We start from the raw sequence: 23,946 nt of genomic DNA, 5'->3' as shown, positions 1-23,946 counted from the left end.
AATGCCAGCCAGGCCTTCGACATTACATTAACTAATGTGCAGACACGAAGCTTAACGCTCTGTTCTCTGTTTAGATTATGGTGGTTAAATCCTAGGTCCGTAATGTAGAGATTATTATTAACCTCTTTTTTTTTTAACAGCCAGGAAACTGGAGCTTAGAAAGGTTAAGTAATTTGAAGGTCAGACAGCTGGGAGCAGCTAAGCTGGGAGGTCAGCTCAGGTTTTCTCCCTTGCACAGCAGACCTCATCAGAACTGCATTAGCATGTATTATTTTATAAGCACGTAACTTAAGAGTTTTATTGATTTTATAGCACAACATATAAGGTACTGAGAAAAAGCCACATGACCTTCACATCCTTGCTAAAGGAGGGGGGGTGTCTCGGTGTGGTCTGGGGAACCCTTCCCAGCCTGGGCCACAGAGAAACGAGTGCTGTGTCTCATGAACATACATTGAAAAGCGTGTACGACCCACAGTGCTTGGAAGACGACATCGGTAGCTCTGGCAGGCAGTGGTGACAAGGGCGGTGTGGACAGAGCCCAGCTGCTTGGGACTTGGTCCCTGGAGCCCCCTTTTCGGTACTCTGTGACAGTAGGACCCTGGGCACATTCCTGGGATAGTGAGTCTTTGTCTGCTTGACTGGATTTAGGCTCACCAGGAGCTGAGACTCCAGGTGTGTCTATGAGGATTTTCCAGAAAGGTTTAACTGAGGAGGCAAGATCTACCTGGGCGAGGGAGGTCCATCCCTAGGGCAGGGATTTTGGTTTGGGTAAAAAGGGGAAAGAGAGCACCATCTCTCTGCCTCCCGACTGAGGATGCCATGGAGTCAAGCTCTAGACCGCCCCATCTTTGTGAGCCCAAATACATCCTTTCTTCCTGTGTTGCTTCAGCCTCATGTTTCAGCAACAAGTGATGGATTCTACCGAAGGTCACGTGCTGCATTTATGGGAAAGCCACTCACAGATGGGGACTTTCTCCAGATGCTTGCTCATTCACTGCCTTCCCTTCACCTGGGCGTGTGTGGGCAGAGGAGCAGCAGGGAGAGGGCTATATCTGCTGTGACTTAGTGTAACTTGGCCTGTGAGGTGAGGCTTGATTCACAGGCCGAGCTTCTAGCAATGTATCAATCAATCAGTTCTATTCATGTAGAATGGACTTGATGGCAATGGTCTGTAGGGCCCTTGGGATATGCAGCGGCATCTTGTGAACTACAGTGGCCTAGGAGACGTCCCTGGAATGTTCTTATCATGTCACAGCAAGAGACATGTGTACAGGACAGAGGAGCAGAGCTCAGTAAATATAGCCAGTACTGACCGTCTGAGGTCCTTTCTTTCTATAATGGCCTGGTGGAGAGACTCAAGGTCACAGGCACCTGGGAGGACACCGGGATGCGAGCCCTGAGGGATGGGACTCATGTCTTTCATTCAGTCACTTACTCATTTATTCGTTTAGAGACATGCTGAAAGTTTCTGTGTAGACCCGGCTGGCCTCAGACTCAGAGAGCTCTGCTTACCTCTGCCTGCACCATGCCCAACTCCATTGTCTTACTGATTTTGCACACACACCACAGTGTGTGTGTGTGTGTGCGCGTGTGTGTTGTAGGACAATGTATGCGGGTTGGTTCTTCCACCGTGGGGGCGGTGGGGGTTGGACTCAGGTTTTCAGGTTTGGTGGCGAGCTCCTTTTTCTGCTGTGCCATCCTGGTGAAGGCAGGGTAGAGTTTAGATCAGTCTTACTTTTCCTCACATATAGCTTTATTTTTCATTTATTGTTTTGGAAGAGGCTCTTGCCGTGTAGCCTAGGCTATGCTTGAATTAAGGATTCCCGTGCCTCAGCCTCCTAAGCATGGTATCCTGGTTCAAAGATGGCTTTATAGGAAACGTATTGTTATTTTAAATTGATTATAAGAGTAAGTTCTCACTAGAAGGGATTCTGATATGTGTGGCTTGTTTTTAAGTGGTTTTATAGTGATCCCTATTCATAGCTTGTTTGAGGTGACCTGAGGTCATTAGAACAACCTTAAGACCTACTGTGTGACAGAGCAGGTTCAGTCACCTCTGGCATAGGGAGTGTGAATACTGCTCTGTGCCTTCAAGGCCTGTGATAGCTACAACTTGATAAGCAGTTTTGATTTCTTTCTTTAAAACTGAAATTTTGTGTTTTTGAAAATGTTGACTTCGGGTGTTGGTTTCTCCAAACCGTGTCTTTTAGTGCTAGGGATTGTAGCTCAGCTGGTGGAATGCTTTCTTAGCCTATTGGAAGCCCTGGGTTCAATCCCTAGCACTGGGTATGGGATGTGCTGGCCCATGGCGATAACGGTAGAACTTGGGAGATGGAGGCGGGAGAATTGGAAGTTCTAAGCTGTTCTTACCCACAAAGAGAATTCCAGGTTATCCTGGGCTCCATGGCACCCTTCCTGTAAAGCCAACCAACCAACCAGCCAGCCAGCCAACCAACCAGCCAACCAACCAACCAACCAAACAGCCAGCCAGCCAGCCAGCCAGCCAACCAACCAACCAGCCAACCAACCAGCCAGCCAACCAACTAACCAGCCAGCCAGCCAGCCAGCCAACCAACCAGCCAACCAAAGAACTAGTCAATAACCTGCTCTTTTAGAGTCCTCCAGATTTGCAAATTTCCCCCAAATGATCACCACGATTTAGAAAAAAACCCACCAGTTGCTCTCTTGGTGTGGGGCATAGTCACAACCATGGACGCTGAATCACAGTCCCTGCTGGCTGGGAAAGGAAGCCAGGGGAAGGTCTCTGGAGCCCTGGAGAAACCAACATGCCTGGAAAACAGCCCTCAGCGTGGAGGGGCTCAGGCAGAGCTGGGCTTGGGCTGAGAAAAGATAGGGAATTACCTTCCTGAGTTTCACAGTCTCCTCGCTCTTTTACCTCTTTGGGTTTCCAGCAGAGACACTGAAGCAGAGATTGGAAGACCTGGAACAGGAGAAAGGCCGCCTGCCCTGGGCCCTGCCTTCACAGCAACCTGCCCTTCACAGCTTCTTGAGCTACCTGGCAGCACAGACCCGGGTGGCCTTGCACGGAGCTACCAAAAGGTGAGTGCCCGCGGTGCCACTTGTGGCCTCCCCTTTCCTGCCACCACGCAGTCCAGAACTGGGAGGTCTGGGCAGGAGTTCTTTGGATGCTGGGGTACTGGGTCTATTCAGAGGGAGGTCTAGTGGGGCCTGCTCTTTGAGAAAGAAGCTTGCTTCACTGATGGGAAGAGACTAGACACGCAACGGATGAAGCACAAAGACCGTGGTCCTCCACTCTGTATACTGGTGTGTCTGGGGGAACTGGGAAGCCCGTGGCTGTCCAGGCTCTGCCCCATGTTAGCTGAGTCAGCCAGCAGCATGTGGGTCCCGGTGCTGGCACATCTGAAAACTTCTGAGACTCACTGCTCTGGCCTATCTGTGTCCCCTGTCCCTTGGGTAGAGCCTGAGGGCAAGTAGGCATTTTTTGACGTGAGGATTTAGGTAGGCGTCTACACAGGCACAGGAAGTGGTCACACAACTGCCCCTGGCTGCCCACGGCCAAGAGGCCTCAGCAGCCACAGGACTGCATGCCTGTTCCTGCGAGGTGCCCATGACATTGTACATCAGGTTTATCTTCGTGTCTCCCTGGAACCTGCTTTGATGAAGAGGCAGTTACTTCTGTTTCGGGGGTGACGGAGCGTGTGGTTCCGAGGTGTCCTTCTGTAGAGATACACGAACCTCACAGCATCCTCTCATGGGGAGGTCCTGCCTCCACATGCCCCTCATCTCATCTGACAGGGAGGCGTCACCTCAGTTCCCCTCCCTGCCTCACAGGGGGGCCCTTCCAGCTCCTCTCTTCTCTTCTCCTTGGGCTGTTTCTTGACCTAGTCGCCCATCTGCTCTTCCAGGGTTTGGAGTTTCTATGTCCCAAACATTTGCACAATAGTCACTAGGTGTTTCATAAGTAATTCACTTCATTTTATCATTTTGGTTTTATTAGCTAGTGAGACAGAGCCCAATCTACGGCCCAAGCTGGCCTTGAATTTGCAGTCCTTCGGCCTCAGTTTACCAAGTGCTGGGATTATTGTGGTTAAGCTCATATGGATGCTGGCTCTGTTTGCTTTCTCGCTCTGTGTAACCGGCGCGGGGTTTCTGCCACTTCCCACTCTCTGGTTATCCTTCAGCTTGATGGTGTCTTCAGCTCTTGTTCTTCGTGTCCACGCTGTGTCCAGGCATCTGATCTCATCAGTTCTTAAGCCTCCACTCACGGTTCTGTCCTCTCTGTCTTGCCGTCACTGGCCATCCTCCTGTGGCTTCTGAGGTTGGCCTCTCTCCTGTGTCCTTGCATGACATCTCCACTCTGCCGGACCCTGAACACCTTCCGGCGTGTCTCAGACACACTCACCAGGTATCACTTTGCAGGAATCCCAATCGTGTGAGGATTCCTATCTAGCCCTCCCTCTCGTAGAGTGCTGGCCTGGGGCTTCCCGTGCTCAGCAACACATTCATTAGAGTCATCTTTTTGTCCTTGTAGAGGTACTGTGATTTCACCCTTGCCTCAGTAAGCTTATTATTGGTGATGGTTGGTTTTGGCTGCATTAGGAGAGGTCTTGGGCTGGTGAAATACACCCTTGGAGTCTACGGGGGCATTTCCAGAGATGACTGACACTTGGGACAGTGATCAGGAGAAGGAAGAGGCTGAGGACAGAGCTCACGCGTGTTCTTGCCTTCCCCATCTTCCTGCTGCTGCTGCTGACGTCAGACTCCAGACTCTCTGGCCTTTTGACGTGGACTCAATACCAGCAGCCCTCCAGGGAGCTTCCAGCCCTGATTCCGCTTTGTCCAGCTTTGTGGGCTGAGTGGTGACTGTGTTTTCTGCCTCTGCAGCATGCAGACAGCCATGCTTGGGTTAGCCAGCTCTGAACGTGTAAGACAATCTAATTCTTTTTATAGCACATGCATTCTCTTGGTTCTGTTCCCCTAGAAAAGCCTGCCCCAAACACTCTTCTAAACCTTGTGCCTGTGTTTATGATGTGCAAATAGATATGTATTTTCATGTGTGTGGGCACTCACATGTGGTGTTGTGTGTGTGTGTGTGTGTGTGTGTGTGCGTGTGTGTGTGTGTGTAGAGTCTGAAGTTAACACTGAGTGTATTTCTCGATGGCTCTCTACTTTGCTGAGGTGGGGTCTCTTGCTAAACTTGCATCTCATTGATTTTGGTTAGTCTAGCCAGCCAGACTGCTGGGGGACCCCATATCTTCACCTCCTGAGTGCTGAGATTACAAGTGGGTCCTGGGATTTGAACTCTGCTCCTCCTGCTTGTGCAGTAAGCACTTTGTCCCCAAGCTGTCTCCCCAGACCCACTCTCTTCAAACAGGAACTCTACCGAAGCTGTCCTCCCTCTCCTGGTGCCTCCCCTCCTCATCCTCTTCTCCCAGATGCCTTGCTCACGATCTCCACCTTCAGCTACCTCAGAAACACCCCCGACCCCGTCCCCTGACCCGCTAACCCATGGGCTGCTGCTCTGGCCACACGTCTCCTCTCTGTCTTTCCCACTTTCCAGCCTCCACCCCAAAGCCTTCCTCTGCTGGTTCTTGCTCGCCCCTGCAGCAGCCTCTTGCCCTGCTGGCTTTTCTGACTCCACTCTTGGACCTCATCTATCTCCCACAATGCAATAAGGAGAAGCCTGCTGGAGGCAGTGTCTCCCGGGCCTTCTGGGTGGACCTTGTGCTCTGAGTGTGACCCTCGCAGCCTCTGCAATCAGGCCTTTCTGGCGCTGGACCTCTGACTGGTCCCCTCCAGCACTAGCTGCCTACACAGCAGGACCTGGCTCAACTCCACCATCTCCCAGGGGTCCTGCTGTGCATCCTTCAGGACAGGGAGGCCACCAGCCTCCCTACCCTCTGCCTGTCAGTCCCACACCTTCCTGAGACCTCCAGCAGTGTCCCGAGTGTCAGTGTCTCGGGCCTAAGCCTTCAATCTGCTACCTTGAAGGGTGGCTGTCACCAGAGGAGGCCTGTGCTGCTCACAGCTCCAGCTGGCTGGTGCAGGAGTTTCCTGTGGACACACGTTTGCACAGTGTATAGACATGCATGTGAACATGGAGAGGGAGGAAAAGAGAGCCGGAGAGAGAAACTCCCTTCAGTCAGGGCTTCGTTCTGATGCCCCAGACCAGGGCTGGAGGCAGGAACTGGGGCTCCATCTGCTCCTCCTCCTGACACTGCCCTTCCTGCGCCTCATCAGGAAGTGAAGAACCTGTCTCCCTCACTTTATTTTTTATTCCAGGCTTTTCTTTCATCAAACTTACCTGTCTTGACACTTCCATGGCTGGGCAATGACTTGACATCTGCTTTGTTATCACCGTTTTACAAAGCATGTGGGCGCGGCTACACGGCTAGTAACAGTAGAGCCGGCCCTTGTCCGTGTGCTCCAGGGCCTGCCCAGTTTGTCCTCCTGGAAGACTCCCCAGGAGACTGCGGCTCCTGCAGTCCTCATGATGGCCACCAGGGCGAGCTGACCCTCCTGAGCCTGGTCCTGAGTCCAGGAGAGGAAGCTGTTCTGAGTGCTGGGGACTTTTCCTGCAGAAATAAACTAGTTTAGTTAACATGGCTGGCTTTCGACTCCAATTAGTAACTCAAACCAGCACCTCTTTACCTTTCTGGGGTGGAGCGTTTCTTTGAGAATCTGATGAAAGCAGCTCTGCCAGGGCTGTGTCATGAGCCACTCAGGACTGAGCCCTCTTAGTCACTCTGGCCGTGGGAGACAGAGGCCCTCAATAACCTCATGGGTTATGAAAGTTTAGAGTAGTATTTAAGGGGATGCAAATAGCCCTGGAGCCTACCAGCTTCTTAACTTTAATATCACATACTTTAAAAATTACTGTTCAACTTCTCCTTCTCCTTCTTCTTTTTAATTTTTTGAAACTGGTTTTCTCTGTGTAGCCCTGGCTGTCCTGAACTCACTCTGTAGACCAGGCTGGCCTCGAACACACAGAGCTCCTCCTGCCTCTGCCTCCCTGCGTGCTGGGATTAGAGGGGTGCATCACTGTGCCCCGACACTGCTCGGCTTCTTAAGCCCCACCCCAGCCATAGATCAGCAGCAGAGCCGCTGTGTGCTCCGGCAGAGGCCCTTGGCCCTCCACTGCCTCTCTGCTGTCAAGCTGGCTGTTGGGTAAGGGGCCTGTTCCTGGTGAGGCAGGGGCTTTCCGCTTTTACAGCAGGATTCTCAACCTGCGGGCTGCGATCTCTTTGGGGGTTGAGTGACTCTTTCACAGGGGTCGCATGTCAGATATCCTTCATGTCAGATGTTTACGTCACTATTCACAATGGTAGCAAAATTACAGTTATGAGGTTGTGGTCGGGGTCACCACAGCATGAGGAGCTTATTGGGGTCTCAGCATTGGGAAGGCCTAGAAGCACTGCTTTCCGGTCTGCTAAGCCCGCTGTCCACTTTGCTACAGTGTCCGGGGTAGATGGCACAGACGCTGGGCCACTGCCACTGCCTTCCCCCCACAGCCACAGGCCACAGCCTTGCCTTGCCTGCTGTCACACCACTCCTGGCTGCCGAGCCCACGTCCCCGGCACGCAGGCGGCAGCATGCTCACTGTCCTCTGGTCCCGCCTCCCGGCTCACACGCTGGCTTGAGCGTGCCCACCTTGTGCCTCAGCAGCCGCTGCTTTCCCGTGAGGCCCCGCTTCTCTCACGGGTGTGAGCATCACGGTCAGGACACAGCCACGAGGGACGCCTGTCAGCAGGAAGCCGACACAGCTCTGCTGGGAGCTCATGGGTGCTGAGACAACCCACCGAGGACCGTGTCCACGCGCCACGCTGCTCAGCTCCCCCGTGTCTGTGTAGGACAAGCCGTGTCCTACAGAAGGAAGGTCTCGGCAGGCAGACACGGGTGGCACGGGGATCCCACCCCGTCTCCAGGCCCTCTGCGGCTGAGGACAGTCGCCGCCTCAGCGCTTTACCTGGCTTCCTCCACCAGGCATTCTCTGAAACTCTGCCCTCAGTGTGACTGAAAATCACAGAGGAAAATTTCATCCTGATGAGGAGGAAGGGGAGAAGGGATATTTTTCTTTCCTGGAAAGGTGGGCGTGACTATAACCCAGAGGCCGTGGCCACCAGCGCCCTGGCCTACAATCCTCTGGGAAGTTTTGAACCATGTGGCTTTTTTCTTTTAGAAAGTTCCTGGCAGGGCCTCCTTTGCCCAGGAGTGATCTGGTAGATCATGCATTTTTTTTTCCTGGCTTTCCCCACTTTGTCTCCCATTCTCTGGTGTCTTTGGTGGTTTCTCTAAAAACCACAACTCAGATCCGTGCCTCAGGCCCAGCTGGCAGGAGAACCAAAAGGGAAGTAGGCCCCACTCTTCCCTCCTGAGGTGACCCCCACTCTTCCGACCCGAGGTGCCGGGTTTCTGGCCTCTTGAGGGAGCAGGACAGACTGCTTCCTCTTTGCTCCAGGAAGAGTGTCGTGTCTCACTCTGACGGTGGGTGGCAGCCAAGGGTGGCAGCCCCCGGGCCTCTGCCTGTGCAATGGCTGGTGAAGGCTCCTACCCCCCAGTTGTGGACTTAGGTGAAGAGCTTCTAGGCCTGTTGTCTTCAACTCTCATTTCTGACTCCGGAACAATGGGGAAAATTCCACCTCTTTGTCACACCAAGGTTAGAAGTTGAAGGGAAAAATTCTTTTCTCTTAAGAGTGCTCAGCAACTGTTGCAGTTGGCTGGTAACTTTCTCGTTTCTACCTTGTTTCCCCCTAACTGCATAGCATGGGGCGTCTCACTGGCTCTTCACAGCTATGGGCATCCACACTGGCCACAGCTATGGGCATCCACACTGTCACCTAACTGCACGAATGTGTTGTGCACACAGGGTATCTTTTATCAGAGACCTTTCTCCAGAGGCTAACATTAGGGAGCAGTCTGACAGAGAAAACCGAAGGACAGGAAGGACTTCCAGTCTTGCCAGGACAGAACTGCCAGATGCTCAGCTGCTGCCTGTCTGCTCCCCTGAGGCGGGATGAAGGAGTTAAGTGTGGGCAGCTTGCTGCCTGCTGTTCCTCTCTTCTCCCTTGAGCACACAACGCTTTGATTTCAAGTGGGTACCATGGCAGAATGCAGAGCCACAGGGCACGGTGACCCTCGGCTTGGAGTGAGCACACAGGCAAGAAGGAAATCTCGCAGGGCATTCTGGGGGAATAAAGATGTTGTCTGTGCATTCTCCTGCTGTTCTCTGTGGCTCATTGTCAGATTTTACAGGTGCTTTTCATCCCTTCAAAGATTGATGGGGAAGAAACCAGATAGGAAGACCAAGATTTCCTCACTACTGGGCAGGTCCTAGTGGGCACCAGTCTGAAACCCTGGGTCTGAGAGTGGGGTCTTAGACCTCAGGCCCTCCGGTCCCCTCTGCCACCAAGCACTGATGATCACATAGTGAGAACTAACACATATAAAGAAGAGTGTGTAGCAGAGGGAGAGTCCGGGGAACCAGACATGGAAGATGGAACCTGTCCCTGCTTCATGCCTGATCGATGTGTCCCGGGCCACCCCGGCTCTCCCTGCATGTCATTCCTGTCCCAGAAGTAGGAGCAAAGAGGCAACATTGTTTAAGCCCAGGACCTCTTCTTACGGGTTAAGTGATGGCTGTGGTGAAGCATCCTGCACAGGTTCCTGGCTACGAACATGGAGCTTCTCCCCGCTGCTGATTTTTCAGTTCTGTGTTGACTTCCTACGACAGCTCTCACCTCAGCCCAGATGGCATCAACTCAGAAAATTCGAGGAACTGTAATACCAGCATTTGCCAAGCAACTTGGGAAATGAGGAAGGGGAAGAATCTAGCTGACACAGTGGGAGACACGATCGAGGCGACTCCTCTATTTCCAAGGCTACGGGTTCTTAATCCATCCAGCCGGCACTGGGGGCATCAGCCCAGGAGAGCTGTCTCTGTCTCACACTCACCGCAGCCTGAAAAGCCAGCAGCAGCTGGGAGCCAGCCTGTGTATTCTTTTCACAGCGTCGGGAGCCCAGGGCGCCTTACCACCGTGACAATGGAAGAGGGTCATCGCGCCTCCATGTCACAGCCACGTTCATCCGTGCAGCAGCGTGTCCATCAGACAGCGCCAACGTTCACTTTACTGGTGTGTGTGTTAGGATGTTGGAGGTCCCCGGCAAACACCCGAAGGACAGGGCGTCTTACCACATTCCTGGGTAGTCCGGGAGGCCGTGAGGTTCAGAGGGCAAAGCCAAGTTCTCATGGTGGCCTTGACCTCTGTGAACTGTGTCCTCCCTGTCCCCGCCCCGGGCCGTCCTGGGAAGAGCCCCGCAGGGGACTTTCCGATGGGAAAGAGGCAAAGGGAACAGACAGGCCTGGGCTGTCTTAGAAAGTGCTGAATTGTGGGTTTTTATGTCAACTGGACACAGGCTAGAGTCATCAGAGACGAGGAAGCTTCAATCAAAAAATACCTCCATAAGCTCAGCTGTAGGCAAGCCTGGAAGGCATTCTCTTAATTAGTGATTGATGGGGGAGGGCCCAGCTCATTGTGCATGGGTCACTCCTGGGCTGGTGGTCCTGGGCTATATAAGAAGGCAGCTGAGCAAGCCATGGGGAGCAAGCCAGTGAGCAGCACCCTCCATGGCTGCTGCATCAGCTCCTGCTCCAGGTTCCTGCCCTGCGTGAGTCCCTGTCCTGGCTTCCATTGATGATGAGAAGTGATGTGGAAGTGTAAGATGAATGACCCCTTTCCTCCCTCAGTTGCTTTTTCGAAGCTGCAGTAGCGCTAAGTGTGGCAGCTGGTTAATTCTAACTGCCAACCTGACACAACCTAGAATATCTCAAGAAACTGTCTAGACCAGGTTGGCCGGTGGGTGTGCCTGTGAGGGATTGTCTTGCCTGGTACTTGGCATGGGTGGCACCATTCCCTGGTTGGGGCCCTGGGCTGTGCAAGAGTAGAACGGGCTGGCTGGGTATTGAGCACTCAGGCAGCACGCAGGGAGCACTTCTTCCTTGTTGTCTGTGGTGAGCTGCTGCAGCAGCTTCAGGCCCTGCCTTGACTTAAGCTGAAATAACCTGCCTCCTCCTTCTGTTGCTTTTTGGTCAGACTGTTCTATCACAGAAGGAGAAAGGAAGCCAGGAGCCAGCCTGGTCCACACTGACTCCGTCTGTGTGAGCAGAGGTGTGATGGAAGTTTTGGTTTCTTTAAAAACTCATTGTGTTAGGTAAATATATTTTGTTTGTTTTGTTTGCTTTAACCCCAAGTGTGGGGTTTCAGTTGGGGCTTTAGTTTGTCCAGAGCTGATAACTGCCTCCTGCAGGGCCTCTTGGTCTTTGTCAGCTGGTAAGGGCCTGCCTCATACAGCACGGAGAGGGGTGTGGTCTGGGACTCTGAGGGATAAAATAGGAGAGCCCAGAAAGAGAAGGTGGGGCAGTTTGAGGGGACCAAAGACAGGTGATGTGGTGGCCGGGAGGAGACAGACAGCGAGAAACATTCCAGTGCAGCGGCTTGGAGGGGACTGCTCGCTGCATTCGCTGTTGATGGAGATTGGTACAGCCCCGAAAGAACCCATCGACGCTGAACAGCAGGGAGAAGTAAAGGGGTCTACAACCCCTCTCCCCTCTATCTCTCTCTTACCTAGGGTTAAGGGGTTGGTGGAAGGGAGGTGGAGGCTTAAATACCCCAAATAAAATAAAGTTTAAAAATTAGGGTAACCCAATCTCCCCAGACTTGGCGTCTTTATTAGCAAGCTTAATGTAATGTCTTAGCATGAGACTGCAATAAAACAGCAACATTTACTATAGAGTGTGTTACACACTCTCATGGGCACACACAAACACACTCTCCCATCATCATCAGTTTTGATTTCTTGTTTAACATATTCTTTTTATTTACTCTCAGTTAGCACACACAATCAAGGGGTTCCTTACGGCGTTTCCACACACATTCTAGTTGATCCCCCTATTTGCTCCTCCCTCCTCCCCACATCCCACCCTCATAGCCCCCTTTTGGTATCACACGTATTCCGTCTCCCCAGAACTCTTACCTCCTCTCTCTGGTTTCCGGGCTCTACCCACCCTTAGGTCAGATGACCGTGGCCATCAAGGTCATTCAAGGACGTGGGGTCTGGGTCAGGCCCCGGGCTGCTGGCAAGGTCCTGTGCTATGACGAGCTGAGGAGATGCCATCCCAGTCTTGCTCTGGAAGTATCAGGCCAACTTTCTTGTCGGGACCCCCGTTTCCTAAGAGTCTGGATGGGGGGCAGTCACCCCGGTTTAGCGCTAAAGCCTTTCGCTTGCTCCTCAAATGGAGTGTGCCTTCCTTGCCAGATCAACTTTCTGTTGATACTGTTTCTCCCCTGCTGTGTGTGTGTGTGTGTGTGTGTGTGTGTGTGTGTGTGTAGAAAGACCAAGCCAGCCTGGTGCTATGCTCTTGACAACAGTCTGTAGCTTGATGGATCTTTTCTTATGTGAGCAGGTGTGTGTGTGTGTGTGTGTGTGTGTGTGTGTGAGAGAGAGAGAGAGAGAGAGAGAGAGAGAGGGCAGAATGACAGGAAATAAGCTGCTCACAGCTTAGGGTCTGTACCCACCACCTCCGACCCTTGCCTGTTTCTGTAACAGAGTACCTGATTCTGGGTATAAAGTGGGGGAGAACTTGCTTGCCTCACAGTTTCGGTGTCTGGGAAGTCAGAACAGTGTGGTGTGAGCCAGGGACTTCGGCTGCATCTGATGGGAGGGGAGGAGGGAGGGAAGTAGGAATGTGCAGACGACAGGAGCAGAGGAGCCTGTGGAGCTGCTGACAGCTCACTCTCGCTCAGTGCCCTGAGCGTAAGAACACACAGCTCCATCATTTATTTATTTAAAATCATCATAGAAAGTACTAGGCTTCATTATGGCATTTAAAAAAAAATGCATTTGTTTCTCCCTCCTTCTCTTTTTTGCACCCTCTCAGGCCTAAAGCACACATGAAGCTCCCATTCTGTCCCTCCGACCAACACTGCATAGGCATGTATCCCTGGCCGGTGACGTGCAGGGCCAGCCTCACAGGGGAGGTCAGAAGCTGTGTTTGAGAGGCGGCCCCTCAGAGAAACTCTGCTGAAAGGCCACCCTGGACTTCTTGAAGCCAGGCCTGCTGGCACAGGCCCGTGACCTCTGAACAAAAAAAGCAGGAGGAGTGGATAAAATTGGTGTTAGCAATGTTTATCTGGGCATAAATATATGTGTGTGTATATGTATATATATACACACACACATATATATCACATTTATATTCAACCCTGCATTTCAAAATATCATTTCAACACATAATAAACATAAACAAATCTCTCGAATGTATGACCTTCCACTCTTTGCCTTCATATAGAGTCTCTGTTATTTGTTTTTGTGAGCCCCTGTAGCCCAAACTGGCTTTGAACTCACTATGTAACTAAGCGTGACCTTGAACTTCTGATCCTGCCTCCACCTCCCAAGTGCTGGGATTACAGACAAGCACCACCAAATCCTGATTGTATGATGCCAGGGTGGAAGGAACCCAGGGCTTCTCCCATGCCAAAAGAGCACTTTCCCTGGCCACACATGGAGCTTCTAAGTTAGATGTGCAGTTGATGCTTCCAGCACAGTTTAGTCTGGCTAACTGTGTGCCAGGTGCCCACAGCCAGGGTGGCCACAGCCAGGAAAGCACAGGCTCGACAGATGCAATCTGATTGGGGAGAAAAGGTCCAACAGCAGCTGAGACAGAAATGTCCCTTAGGGACCCATCCCTGCGAGCCCCTGGACGGCCTGCAGCTGCATGCTCTGTGCAGTCTCTTTAAGTACGCGTGCACCTGGGCACGCCTCTTTCCCCACACCCATACCAATGCACATCTGTCACTTGAAGGTCCTGCCGCAGTGACCCAGAGGCCCCACCTGAAGGAGAGCCGAGGACCGCTGCCCAGGACAGCCTGCCTGCATCCATCACCAGGCGGGACTGGCTTCTTGGACAGAAGGAGCAATTGCAGGTGAGTGGTATGGGGTCATCTGGAGAGGGCGTGGTCCCTTCTCCCCCGAGGAAATCAGAAGCAGTGCAGGGACTCACAGCAGAGGTGGTGAGGGGCGCGGGGCGCAGGGCTGTCCTGCACCGGCAGGGCTGCAGCTGCGCAGCCTCCCGAGCTCGGGAGCGCCCAGCTCCGCTCTGTCTGTGGCACGCCGTGTCTCTCTGTGGGAGTTCCGGCCAGGGTGGACTCTGGGCAGCAACTGTGAAGGGGCATGGCTCTAAGTCTGGCCCAGCTCCGAGGCTGCATCTGTGACGACAGCAGGTATATGGAGCCGTGCTTGGCCCACACAGCACTGACATGGGGCCGGGGAGCGGCCAGGGTGAGAACTCTGAATGAGGCTCTGAGGTGAGACCAGAGCCAGAAAGGGGCTCCAGGAGTCCTCGGAGTCCTCCAGGGCAGGGACTGAGAGGCGGCAGGATCTGGGACTGCTGCAGCCAGGCCCGGAGCACGAGCTTGCAGCAGCGAGACACACTGCTGCAGGGATTGGTGGGCTGAGCCTCGAGGTGGAAAAGCCAGCGAATCCGATTCTGAACATCCACTCTGAGCCTCCACTTGCCTCACCCCCACATCCACACGTGTCCACAGGAGTGCAAACATACACACGGAAACAAAATTAATGAAAGAATAAGTTGTAGCATCACCATGGGAAGGAGTTTGCAGTTCTCAAACCTAAAGACACACTCCTTAGGACCCCAAGACCTACCGTGGCCACACACCAGGAAGGCCTGAGCTAGCTGAGACAGCCCAGTGCCCACCACTGGGTAGACGAGCAAAACGTGGGGTGTCCTGCCTCTCCCCGACAGAGGGAGGACACTGCACCACAGGGCACGGCCGTGTGACTGCAGAGGACATGGCGTCGAGGAAGACAGACACTGTCAAACCCTATGCAGAAGAGGTGCGTGGGTGTGCGTGTGTGTGAGCAGCTATGTGTGTGGCTGTGGGCGGGTGTGCAGGTGTGAGTGGCTATGCATGTGAGTGTGTGGGTAGGTGTGGGGGTGGGGATTGTGGGGGTGGGGCTGCGGGAGAGCAGGAGGGGGAATGTGCGCCGCGGTGGAGAGAGCATGGGGAGACTCCAGGAGCAGCGAGTGGCAGGGAGGGAGATGGGGTGTGGGCGTGCCCACTCGCAGAGCCTGGTGGTACAGTCTGTGACACATCGAAGTGGCTCTCCGCCTAGCAGCCTGTGTTCAAGCACCAGCTGCTTGTTTATTCATTGCCTGGGACGGACGATGGTCAGGGATTAACACAGATGCTGGGTTAATAAAGCAGTGCAAATTATATGCTGTGTGTGTGTATGGTGTGTGAGCATGTGTGAGTGTTTGAATGTGTGTGTATATATACACATATATATGTGTGTGCACGTGTGTGAGAGTATGTATGTGTGTGCCTATATTTGCGTGCCTGTGTGTGTGTGTGTGTGAGAGTGTGTTTGTGGAGTGTGTGTATGTGTAAGTGTGTGTATGTGTGCGTGTCATTCACTGGGCTTTCTCCAAAGCCCTGGCCAGCACCTGCCCGTGTTCGATGCTTGAGAGGCAGGCAATGTTTGCCTTCCTGCCAGCTCATCAGAAACACGAAGCTGGCACGGTTTTTCCAGCTCAGCAAACCTCTGGAGTTTGCCTGCCTCAAAGGGTGCGGCGGGTGTGCCCGGACCTCGGTGCCCGTGGGCCTTTCTCATTTAACGGTCCTCATCATCCCAGAGCAGGGTCACCCTGAAATCTGTCCTTCTTCTCTGCAGAGGGAGATGGAAGGCCTCCAAGCAAGCATGTCAGCGATGCAGGCGAGAGAGCAGCAGCTGAGCCGAGAGTTGGCTGAGCAGGAGTTGCTGCTCCGGTGGCACAGCCGTGACCTCGACGTGGCGCCCCTGCTGGCCCGGCTGTCCCCCAGCCAGCTGCAGGAGGTCAGCCAGGTGCTGGGGGAGACCCTGACCTCTGATGGCCAGGCCCCTCCTTACCCTGTGGAGCCACTGGAAGCCCTCAGGAGGTACTGGGACTCAGGGACTTTCCAACTCTACCTCTTCCACCTATGGTGACATGACTTTGCTGTCCTTGGGGTCGGCTTGCTGAGCACAAGGGCTGGAGATGTTAGATGTTAGAGTCCCTGCAGGGTCCGTCCTGACCACTGGGAGTTATTCAGTCCCCTCAATCCTGTCAGCACTGTCCCCGTCTCCAATAGACAGCTTCCATCATCCTAGGGGCTGGCTTGTCTCTCCCTCCCTCCCTTTCTCTCTCCCTCTCTACTTCTCTTCCTCCCTCCTTCCCTCCCTTTCTTCCTCTTTTCCTCTCTCCCTCCCACACTTAGGGGTCAGTCATAGAGATTGCGACGCTGGCTTTTGCTGAAGACAGTCATCTGGAGAGAGACTGAGGCCATGTCAATCAAGGGAGAGGGCGTGACACTGAAAGAGTGTGACTTGGGCCGGGGAGCGGGGAGGTGCTCAGGATTTACCACACAAACCCGAGGCCTGAGCGGGGCGCAGTGGTACAAACCTGTAACCCCGATTCCGGGGCCGCGCACTCAGGAGGCTCCCTAAGGCTTGCTGGCCAGCCAGCTAGCTGACTCGATGAGCCTCAGGCTCGGGGAAACCAGATGGAGTGTGACCAAGGGAGCTGGCTCACCATCTTTCTCTCTCTCTTTTTTGCTTGTGTGTGCATGCACGTGTGTGTGTATGTGTGTGCATGCATGTGTGTCCACACCCCAAGAACAAACAAACAAACAAAGCAAGAGGCCACCTTAACCAGTGTTTCTGCAGGGACACAGGATGAGAGAGCATTCCCTGCTGGGTGTGGATGGCTGTGCCGCCACCGTGCGCCTTTGCTGGTTGTATCTATTATGCTGTCTGTTTTACGTCCGAGAAAGCTAATAACTTTAAAAAAGTTCATAATTTGCCTAAAGTCTTAACAAGAAGGAAAAACAGATGCTCAGGGTTCTCAGATCTGGTCCAAAGTGAATCTTTCTTGTGTTTTACACTGTGGAGGGCTTGTGAAACACATCTACGGGGTCTCACTATGTAGCTCAGGCTGGCTTCTAAGTCTGCATGTAGTTCAGGCTAGCCTTGAACTCAGGATCCCCCTGCTTCTGCCTCCCAAGTGGTCGGATCTTCCTGTTGTTCTTTGGGGGTTTAGATGTCATTTTGGGGATGTATGGAACACACTCCTACACATACGGAAAAAAGCGCTCTGGGTGGGCGGGGAAGATGTGTGTGTGGGGGACCTGCCGGGCCACTGTGCTCCCCTGTGAGGTCTTCATGCTGTGGTTCCTGGACGAGCTGGGGGGGCACTCGTTTGTGTCAGCCAGCCTCAGGCTTGTGGCAGTCCTCCTGCTTCAGCTTCGAGACTTCCGGGATTCATCACCACACCTGGTACCTCAGCTGGCAACTCTTGTCACTCACAAGCCTGGCCAGCTGCAGACCAGAGGTGCTTTCTGGCCTCAAGCAAGTGCAAGGCCGGGGAGGGTCCTTTCGGGGGTGAACCTGAGCAAGTGCGAGAGTGGGGGGCCTTCTCCCATGGGTGAGTCATGCCTGGACTTGCACACAGGCACTGAGAATAGGGTCTCCTGTCACCCCAGCATGCTGCTCAGGGGCCTGTGCTGGCCCAAGGCCAGGGCCTGATGGGCGTTACAAAATAGTCTTTGAGAATTTCACGATGGGTACGATGCATTTTGATTGTGCGCACCACTTCTTTGTCCCCTCCAACTCCTCCTGGAACTCTTCTTCTCAGCTTCATGTCCTTTTTTTTTTTTTTTTTTTTTTTTAATAACTCACTAAGTTCAGTAAGCTCTGCCTTAGACATGTGGGCATGAGGTCATCTGCCAGAGCATGGCAGCCTAAGGGAGGCCGCACCCCTAAAGAAACAGACTCTTCCCTCTTGAGCACCCTCCAGTTGTCAGCAGCTCAAAGGGGACATCTGCACCAGGAGGATGGGAGGTCACCAGCAGGAAGCTGACAGGACGCGGAAACACGGAAGCCATGTGAAGTGCCGGGCTCACGGCAGACACAGCGACAAACACTGCTGAGGCCATGGAAAAAACAGAGCCCTCATTCACTGTTGGCGGAAGGGCAGTCTGTGCTGCCACTGTGGGAATCGGCGTGGAGGCTCTCAGGAAACTAAATATACACTGCCCAAATAACGCAGCTGAACTCCCTGAGGCATCGCCCCAAAAGGCTGCCCGCCACGGAGGTACTCGCACATCCTTGGTCATTGTGGCTGTGTTGATGGTGGCGGGGCCGTGGGGTAAGCCTGAGTGGCCAGCAGCTCATGGGTGAATAAGGAGCGGGCGACACAGAGGTCGCTGTCTACTGCCATGTTAGCTGAACGTCTGTTGGCTTTTATTTGGCTGTAAAGAAAAGTGAAATTTCAAAACGTGTAGGAAAATGGAAGGACCTGGAAAAGGGTAAGAGGTGCCGCAGAAAGACAAACATGCCTTCTCTCCTGTGTGTGGTTCCTAGCTTCTAATTTTCATACGTTTGCATTTCTGTGGGAGTGAGTGGGCAGAGGCCAGGAGCCTGGGAAGGGGCCCATGAAGTAAAGTACGTGTGCCGCAGGAAAGGCGGCTGTCCCCCAGGTAGCTGTGTCAGGTATGGGCAGAGAGCAGCAGGAGAGTGCGGCCCGCGCGGCTGCGGGTGTGCCCTTCTGTAGGTCTCAGAGAAGGTGTGGAGTAAGTGGCACGAGGTTGATGAACAGTCTACAGCTCAGGCCTAGGCTGAGGCTAACTTCTGGGTGGCGGGTGGGGAGGGTCCTGTGCTCCCAGGAAGGAATGCGTGAGCCTGGGACTGTGAGGAACAGGGTGTGCTTGGTTCAGATGTTACAGGGCAGGGATGTGCCACCTTTGGCTTTCGGAGATCCTGGAATCTGGTGACCTAGCCCTGCGGACGTCCTTTGGGGAATGAAGATGGTGGCGCCTGCCGTTCTCCAGGAGCCGAGGCTGTTAGGGGCTCCAGGTAGGGGCATTTCCTTCAGAGCAGTCCTGAAGAGGAAGCTGCCGGGTGTGAACAGCCCCTTGCCCAAGTTAACTAATTGGGGTGGCTAAGGCAAGAAAAGGTGTGGGCAAGAAAAGGTTCCAGCAGGGGGCTGGGGCGAGGACATTGACAGGGCAGAGTGTGGGCCTTGGCAGACTAACAGACTAAGCTGGGCCTCTACCCTCAGTAAGGAAGTTACAGAGACAAATAATAATGAAAGCAGAGGAAGATTTGTTCAGCGTGGTCCACTGGAAAGAGGAAGAGTGAGGAGCAGTGATCCCCCAAGTCCATCTCGAGGGTCCTGACAGGAGGGAGCATGGCTGAGCAGGCTGGGCTGGTCAAGCCTGGGCCTGCCCATCACTGACTGCCATCCTCTCAGCTCCAGTCTGCCCTGCAGGGCGGGACTGTCAGGTTGTCAGAGCTGGGTGACATCTTTCTAGGGGACAAGTTCCCTCTGGCTGCTTTCAGCCTTTTTCTTCCTCTTCCAGTGTGGAATTCCTGATAACGGAAATCTGACGGCCAAGGGAAGGGACGCAAATGCTTTCCTCAGAATGTTGTCATTCCTGCTGGGAGGCTGACAAGGTGGGGGACCTTGCTGAGCAGATCAGGGTGGGGAGAAGCCAGCAAAGCAGCCTGGATGAAAACACCATGTGCTGATTAAAAATTAGATTTCAAAAGAGTTAGGATCTGGCCTGAAACCTCAACAGCTGGGCTTGAAAACAAGCTCCAGTTGTCTTAAATTAAAAAATGAAAAAGATTTATTCAGCTTATTTTGTCTGTATGGACGTTGTGCCTGCACATGAATCTGTGCTCCACAAGCATGCCTGGTGCCCACAGAGGTCAGAAGAGGGCATTGGTCCGGAGAACTGGAGTTACAGGCAGTTGTGAGCTGCCCTGTGAGTGCTGGGAACGGAACTCAGATTGTTTGCAAGAGCCGCAACTGCCCTGAACCCCGAGTTGGCTGTCCCGCCTCAGCTGCTCTCCTTCGTCCTGCAAGGCTTCCTTTGAGGCCGATACTGGGCGGAACTGGTGTTCACTCCATCCCAGACTGGCTCCATTCACGCTGCAGGTTATGGACTGTCCAGGTGGAGCAGGGTGGCGAGGGGCGAGGAAAGGAAAGGGGACAGGAATGAGGCGACAACTCCCACTGTCTTCTGAGGGCTACATCTCTGCATTCCGCCTATTTGGCCCACAAGGAGGGCGTGGTGGTTCATGCTCACTGCTCTCCGGTGCTGCCAGCTGCCCCTCCCCAGCCTGGGGTCCCGGGTAGCATGCATCTGGCTCCCTGCACAGCCCTCTGGGGGTGATGGCAGTGACAGCAACAGCAGGCTGGCGGGCTTTCTGGCATTCTCCAGGGCTGCCTGGCTGCTCCCGCCGGCCTGTGACTGAGTTCTTCGTCGCTCAGCTCCTGGGACTTTTCATGCTTCGTGTGAAATGTGTTCTGGCAGCTCACGGATGACCTGTCTCTGGTTGTGCGTTTGGAAGAAACATGTCGCATCTTTTTACAAACTGTTGGCATAAACTGTGAAACGCTGCGATCCCGATTATAGCAAATCTGGCTGGGTTTCGCTTGGACAGTCTGGACGCTTGTAGCACAGCTGGCAGGGGGAGGGGCCTGGGCAGAAGCCAAGCCTCCGGTGCTTCTCCCCCCTTAACTGGCTGCCCAGGGGCTCTGCTGTGAGAAGGCGGGCTGGGCTGGGGGTGGGCACTGCTCAGGGTACCTCGGGCACGGCCGTCACACTGAAGTCAGAGCTGCACAGCTGGCCTGGGCCTTCTTGCTGGTGGGGTTTGAATTAGTAGAAGTCAGCATGTCCCAACTGCCTGAAACCAAACCAGTCATCTCTCCCCCTCAAGTACACACCGTGTTAGAACGGGGAAGCCTGGGGTGACAGCGAGGCTGGCGTTGGAGACAGACCCCTGAATGGGGAGCTGTGGTGGAGAATTCCTAACATGGGCAAGTGAAGCCAGCAGTGCAGGAACTGTTCCCCAGGGCTGGGGGAGGGGCACCCACCTAACGAACTGAACAGTGTTCCAGGACAGCCTCAGCTGAGGAGCAGCGTGCAATCTGTGTCCCCATTTCTGGAGGCAGCTGGTGGTGTTTAACCTTCACTTCCGGGCTCTGTTTGTTTTCCCTGCCTCTGCCACCACCTGCCTGGCTTGTCAGGGACAAATGACCTCTCCTCCCAAGCCTTCAAGCGTCTGAAATCACTGGGAAGATGAGGTTTCTTGATGCCATGACTATGTTCAAATAGAGTCTTCCTCCTTCCAATCTTCCTCTCTTGCTTCCTCCTCCCCCCTTCCCGTCTCCCTTGTTTCCTCCTCTCTCCCACTATTTTGTTCTTCCTTTCTCTCCTGCTCTCTCCCTCCTTCTCTCCTTCCCTCTGCTTGTCCCGTCTTTCCTCCCTCCCCTTCCTTCTTTCCTTCCCTTCTTTCTTCCTTCCATCTCTCTTTCCTTTCCTCTTTCATTCTTTCCTCCTTTTCTCATACACGGGTTCTCTAAGGACTCATGGGGTAGGTGAATGCCTGCCAAGAAAGTAAATGTGGCAACACAGTCATGTACGGGAACATTAAGTCTCGTGAGATAAAACCTTTAACATCTGGGGCTGTTGTAGCTGCTTTTCTATTGTGATAACAACAGAACAAAAGCAACTTAAAGAAAAGGGCGTTTATTTTAGCTCATAGGTCCAGCGGGATAGAGTCCATTGTGGCAGGGAAGATGTGGCAGCAGGCAGGGGCAGGAAGCTGGCAGGTCACATTTCAGCCACGCACAGGAAGCCAAGAATGAGGACAGGAAGTAGGTGAGGCTATAAACCTGGAACCCTCCCCCCCTTAGTGATGCACTTCCTCCAGCAATGCTCTACCTCCTGAAGGCTCTACAACCTTCCCAAACAGGAAAAGCGACAGGAAGTGGGAGGGAGGTAGAGGAGGAAAAACAAAGGAAATATAGGTTAAGCAAAAGTGACCAAGGCACATGACAGCAGGTGCCCCATGGGCGCCAGAAGGAGCCCTGACCTGTCTGGCTCCAGCGCTCCCCAGCCGAGGGCAGTGGGCAGCCACAGAGGGGCTGGAGGGCGTCAGGGTCAGCGAGAGACTGTCTGTGATTGAGGAAGACAGTGCCAACCTCTGGCTTCTAAGGCGTCTGCGCACACCTGCGCACACACGTACACACGCCACACTTACACACTCACAAAGGAAACAGAGCTGTGGTTTTGGTGAACATGGATCTAGAGGAAACCATGCCTGAGAAACGTTGAACCGTTTACTAGTGTGATGGCGGGCGCAGAGAGACTACCTGGGTGTGTGCACTCAAGGCTGTATGTGTGCTCATGTTGTGTATCTTTGTGCGTGTGTTTGTACGTGTGTATGTGTGTGTGTATACATCTGTGTGCATGCATTCGTGCGTGTGTGCATAGGTGTGTGCGTGTTTCCATGTGTTTGTGCATGTGAACACGTGGGTGTGCATGTGCGTGTGGAATCCTCTCTCTCCCCAATTTGTTATTCCCTCAGGAGAGCTGATGTGTGTCTGTATCTTATTAAAAAAGGGTTCATGACCCAGCACTGAGAGGCAGAGGCAGGCGGATCTCTGTGAGTTCCAGGCCAGCCAGGGCTGCACAGAGAAACCCTGTCTCAAAAATTAAACCGTAAGAAAGAAAACGAGGTCACGGTCCCGCTTTGCTGTGTTGGCAGAGGCTTCATGAATGAACCTCAGGGTAACAGTGTGGCATCACCCTAGGTCAAGTTCAGACTTGAGGGCTTTGGAGTTCAGAGAAAGAGCAGGAAGGAGGCAGACAACGAAGGTGCTCCAGAGCGCAGAGGAAACGCAGAGCAGCGGTTCTCAGCCGTCCTGACTCCGGGACCCTTCCTACCGTCACTCCTGCCGGGGGACCCAACCATATTTTGTTGCTACTTCATTCCTGCAATTTTGTCCCTGTTACGATTTTAGTGTGAATATCTGTTGTGCGGCCCCACAGGGGTTGCAACCCGCAGGCTGAGAAACGCTGGTCCAGAAGGAGGCTCAGGAGGCCTGGCAGTTCCCGGCCTGGTTCACAAGGACTCTCCTTTCTCCCCCTCCCTGGCCAGCAGGCCAACATGCCCTCGAATAGCTGTCCCTTACCGTCTGACTCTCTAGTCGGTGTGTGCTGCTGACTTCCACCAGAGCCCCGTGAGGGGAGAGCTGCTGTCACACACACAGGCACGCTGGTGTCTGGTGACGTGTGAGGAGCCCTCTCTGTGCTTCCATCGGCGGCTCTACCTGTCTCTGGGGGCACAGGTGGGCACGTCTGTCATTGCTGTCGGCAGTAAGGCAGCCCTGCCACCCCAATGAACAGAGAGGACACAGTTGCCAAGGCTGGCCCGTGGACACTGCAGACGCCTGTCCCAGGAGCAGGCCTCGGCAACCAGCCCCTGGCGAGACTGTTAGTAACAGCCCCGCCGAGTCTGAGCCCCGCCCCACCTTCCCTCGTGAGCTATCCCAAGTCTGGAGGAATTCAGGGCATCTTTGTCATCTGTGCCCCACAGACCTGCTGGTGACATTCTCAGCAGCGAGGACACAGGGTTTCGGGAGGGAAAAGGCCAAGTGGATAAATCCTGATATCCTTCGACCGTCTCTCCTGTCACTTTCTGACCCGCCTGTCCTCCGAGGAAGGCTGAAGGACTGAGCAGTAATTGGCAAGGTTGTTAATGCCAACAGAGTCCCATTTCTCTTCAGTTTCAGACCCAAGTAGCCTCCATGCTTAGCGGGGCTGTCCCTGTGCCTTTCCTGTCGTTTCTCATTTGCTTTGGGAACAAGCTGTCATTCTTAAACTACATTTTGCTAAACAAGGACAGTTGAGGAATTGGGGCATGGGGAGAAAAAAGAGACAGGGAAGACTTGGGACAAGGACACTACGCTCCCTGTGGCTTTGTGCAAAGTCAGACTTCTGCACAGGCGATCTGGGGATGAAGCTCTGGGCTGGTGTGTGGGGGTGTGTGTGTGGTGTGTGTGAGGTGTGTGTGTGGGGG

General features: G+C 53.7%; 1 protein-coding gene across 1 annotated transcript in view; it reads left to right on the top strand.

Annotated features, from left to right (window-relative positions):
- The window catches only part of Disc1 (DISC1 scaffold protein), a 129,304-nt gene that overhangs the window by 24,931 nt on the left and 80,427 nt on the right, over nt 1-23,946 (top strand). Inside the window, exons 3-5 of the mRNA XM_055617598.1 lie at nt 2,913-3,060; nt 13,841-13,961; nt 15,730-15,974. Coding sequence (XP_055473573.1) covers nt 2,913-3,060; nt 13,841-13,961; nt 15,730-15,974 — 514 coding nt within the window. The remainder of the gene's footprint in view (nt 1-2,912; nt 3,061-13,840; nt 13,962-15,729; nt 15,975-23,946) is intronic.

The sequence above is a fragment of the Psammomys obesus genome, unplaced genomic scaffold (assembly GCF_907164565.1).
Source record: "Psammomys obesus unplaced genomic scaffold, mPsaObe1.curated_primary_1811, whole genome shotgun sequence".
In the NCBI taxonomy this organism is placed as follows: domain Eukaryota; kingdom Metazoa; phylum Chordata; class Mammalia; order Rodentia; family Muridae; genus Psammomys; species Psammomys obesus.
Note: the sequence above shows the minus strand (reverse complement) of the source record. Positions and strands in the feature narration are given on the sequence as shown.